Source organism: Eumetopias jubatus, unplaced genomic scaffold (assembly GCF_037043125.1).
Source record: "Eumetopias jubatus isolate StellerSeaLion01/CBP00866 unplaced genomic scaffold, mEumJub1_p1.0 scaffold_8, whole genome shotgun sequence".
Taxonomy (NCBI): Eukaryota; Metazoa; Chordata; class Mammalia; order Carnivora; family Otariidae; genus Eumetopias; species Eumetopias jubatus.
Window position 1 is genome coordinate 83,850,872 of NW_028274814.1, and position 2,882 is coordinate 83,853,753.

The 2,882-nt window shown below is 33.3% G+C and overlaps 1 protein-coding gene across 1 annotated transcript; it reads left to right on the forward strand.

Annotated features, from left to right (window-relative positions):
- Positions 1-624: 624 nt before the first annotated feature.
- LOC148163772 (olfactory receptor 6C3-like) lies at positions 625-1,596 on the forward strand. The gene has a single exon (XM_088026143.1). It carries the CDS (start codon positions 658-660, stop codon positions 1,594-1,596), a length of 939 nt encoding a protein of 312 aa, XP_087882269.1. The 5' UTR covers positions 625-657.
- Positions 1,597-2,882: the final 1,286 nt, after the last annotated feature.

The window sequence follows — 2,882 nt, forward strand, 5'->3', positions numbered from 1 at the left end:
ATAAGAGGGTGATAGCATCAACCAAACCTTGAGAAACTAATTTATGAGAGAATGCCAACAAAACATTCTCATGGATAAACATGCACGTTCTACACCAAGATGATTACTGTGCTAATTGTTTAATCTTGTGAAAGTTTCTTAGACTATGTGGGTCTCAAAATATAAAATGTGGAGGTAGGCCTAAATAACCCCTGTGAGATTTCAAATGCTCTATTTAGATTATCCATAATTCGGACTACTTTTTATAATACTGAGGAAAAGAAAAATATCAATTAGAATATTTTCATGTTTTTTACAAAAGGAGCTAAATATTTTAAAGAATAATTAGAATCTTAATTATTTAAAAAAAATTAGAATAAATAGCTTCTGCTTAAAGTCAGAGCAAGATTTTTTTTTATCCATGGCCCATGACAGTGTATTTTCAACAAAAAGAAATCACGATTTAACTTCAAATAATATGTATTACTTGAGTGTGAGGCCCAGTAGAAATTGGACAGAGTTGCTGAAGAAAACATTTGTTTTTGGATTTCATAGACTATTCATCATCATGGATATTTTTAAGATTCTATATCCTAACCTCAATCCGGTTTTAACTTTTTTATGTCCTATAGGGGAAGATACATTTTCCATTCTAAAGGGGGGAAGAAAGGATCAGCAATGAAAAACCACACAGTACCCACAGAATTCATTCTTCTGGGGCTATCAGATGACCCAGAGCTTCAGATTCTGATTTTTCTCTTTTTAATTATCACATATATATTAAGTGTCACTGGTAATTTGACCATCATCACTCTCACCTTGGTTGACTCCCGTCTACAGACCCCTATGTATTTCTTCCTCAGGAACTTCTCTGTATTAGAAATATCCTTTACAACTGTCTGTATTCCTAGATTTCTGGTCACAATTATCACCAGAGACAAAACGATTTCATACAATAATTGTACAGCTCAGTTGTTTTTCTTCATCTTCATGGGAATAACTGAGTTTTATCTTCTAACTGCCATGTCTTATGACCGCTACGTGGCCATCTGTAAACCCTTGCATTATACAACCATCATGAACAGAAGAGTCTGCATTTTACTTGTCTTTTGTGCTTGGCTGGCAGGATTCTTAAATATCTTCCCACCAGTTATTCTTTTTCTCCAGTTAGATTACTGTGGCTCCAATGTCATTGATCATTTTACTTGTGACTATTTTCCCCTCTTGCAATTATCGTGCTCAGACACGTGGCTCCTGGAAGTGATTGGTTTTTACTCTGCAATAGTGATTCTGCTTTTCACTTTGGCATTAATAATTCTGTCCTACATGTTCATCATTAGAACAATTCTGAAACTGCCCCCTGCCAGTCAGAGAAAAAAAGCATTTTCTACATGTTCCTCGCACATGATTGTCATTTCCATCTCTTATGGAAGCTGCATATTCATGTATGCCAACCCCTCTGCAAAAGAAAAGGCATCACTGACCAAAGGAGTTGCTATTTTAAATACTTCTGTTGCTCCTATGATGAATCCATTCATATATACCCTGAGGAACCAGCAAGTAAAGCAAGCCTTTAAGGATACTATCCAAAAGGTTATATTTTTCTCCAGTAAATGAAAGTATGAGTAGCATTCAAAGAATGAAGTTCTTGTAAATACTATTATTCACACTTTCTTAAACCTCCCTTTCCTTTACTAGAGTTATGTATTTTCCCTTTTTTTCCATTCCCATATTAAAGTTTCCCAATCACTGAACTCAGTAAATTTGATCAACTGAATATTGTTTCAGAATTTTCTGTAAATTCAAGTGTTTTATTCAAATGTATGTGGATGAAGTAATACAATTGGGTCAGTGATTATGATTTTGAATGGTAGTGGTTTTCCTTTGAAGAGACACTGGGCATTTAGTTTGATGGAAAGAGCGTCAGGATAGGTGCGGATTTCTGAACTTTTCATTCTTACCCAGTAATAGAAATGAATGTTATTAGAAAATTTTGATTCTATTTGTCATTTCCATGAAATTAAATAATCACAATCACCAGAGGACTGGGAATAAAATATAAATATCTACTTAATATATTAAAAGATTAGAAACTCAGACATTTTAAAAATATTTATACTATTCATAATAATTATGATGCTAATGAGGAGGAAGAAAAGGAAGGTAGAAGGGGGTCAAGATAACATAAAATTTTTCAGCAATTCCTACATTCTAGATCTACTGTTTTCTTTGTATTGACTCACCTAATCCTACCAACAAATTTATGGGGTGCTATTAATTATTAATCTCTCTTAGTCAGAGGTATTTCTCTTTAGGTAGATAAAATACCTCCAAAAATTAAAAAATAGGGAACAGACAATGTAAAATATATCAAATGTATAAAATGGATAAAACTATGATAAACCAGTGGAAGTTCACCTTTCTGGAGAACCGAGCTTTAAATTTGTGGCATCTGGACCTCACTTTAGGTTTTTAGGAAATAAGGAAGAGAAATAACGTCTATTGATAATATTCCATACACTCTACTTTGTATTAAGCAAATCACATGCAGTATTTATTTTACAAAACCCCTTAGAAAGTGAACATTATTACTTCTAATTTATAGGTGAATGAACACAATGAAACTGAGGTTAAAAGTTCAATGTACAGAGATTGCAGCCTTCAGAACTGGGATTTTAATCACTTCCCTTTAATCTCAAAACCCAGACTAGTTCGGTTACTTTCATCTTCACACTGACTTTCATTTGTAATAATTTATGAATAAAAGCTCATGTTCAATATTAGAACTGTTACATTAAAGGACTTTCTAATGTGTAATGAACTCATTTAGGCTTTTCTTACTTGTGGCAGGCTTTGGGGTTATACTGATGAAAAAGGAGGATCCTTGCTCTAAATAATCTCAG

Coding starts and splice junctions, on each gene's coding strand:
- LOC148163772 (XM_088026143.1), top strand. CDS start 658: ATGAAAAACCACACAGTACCCACAGAATTCATTCTTCTGGGGCTATCA.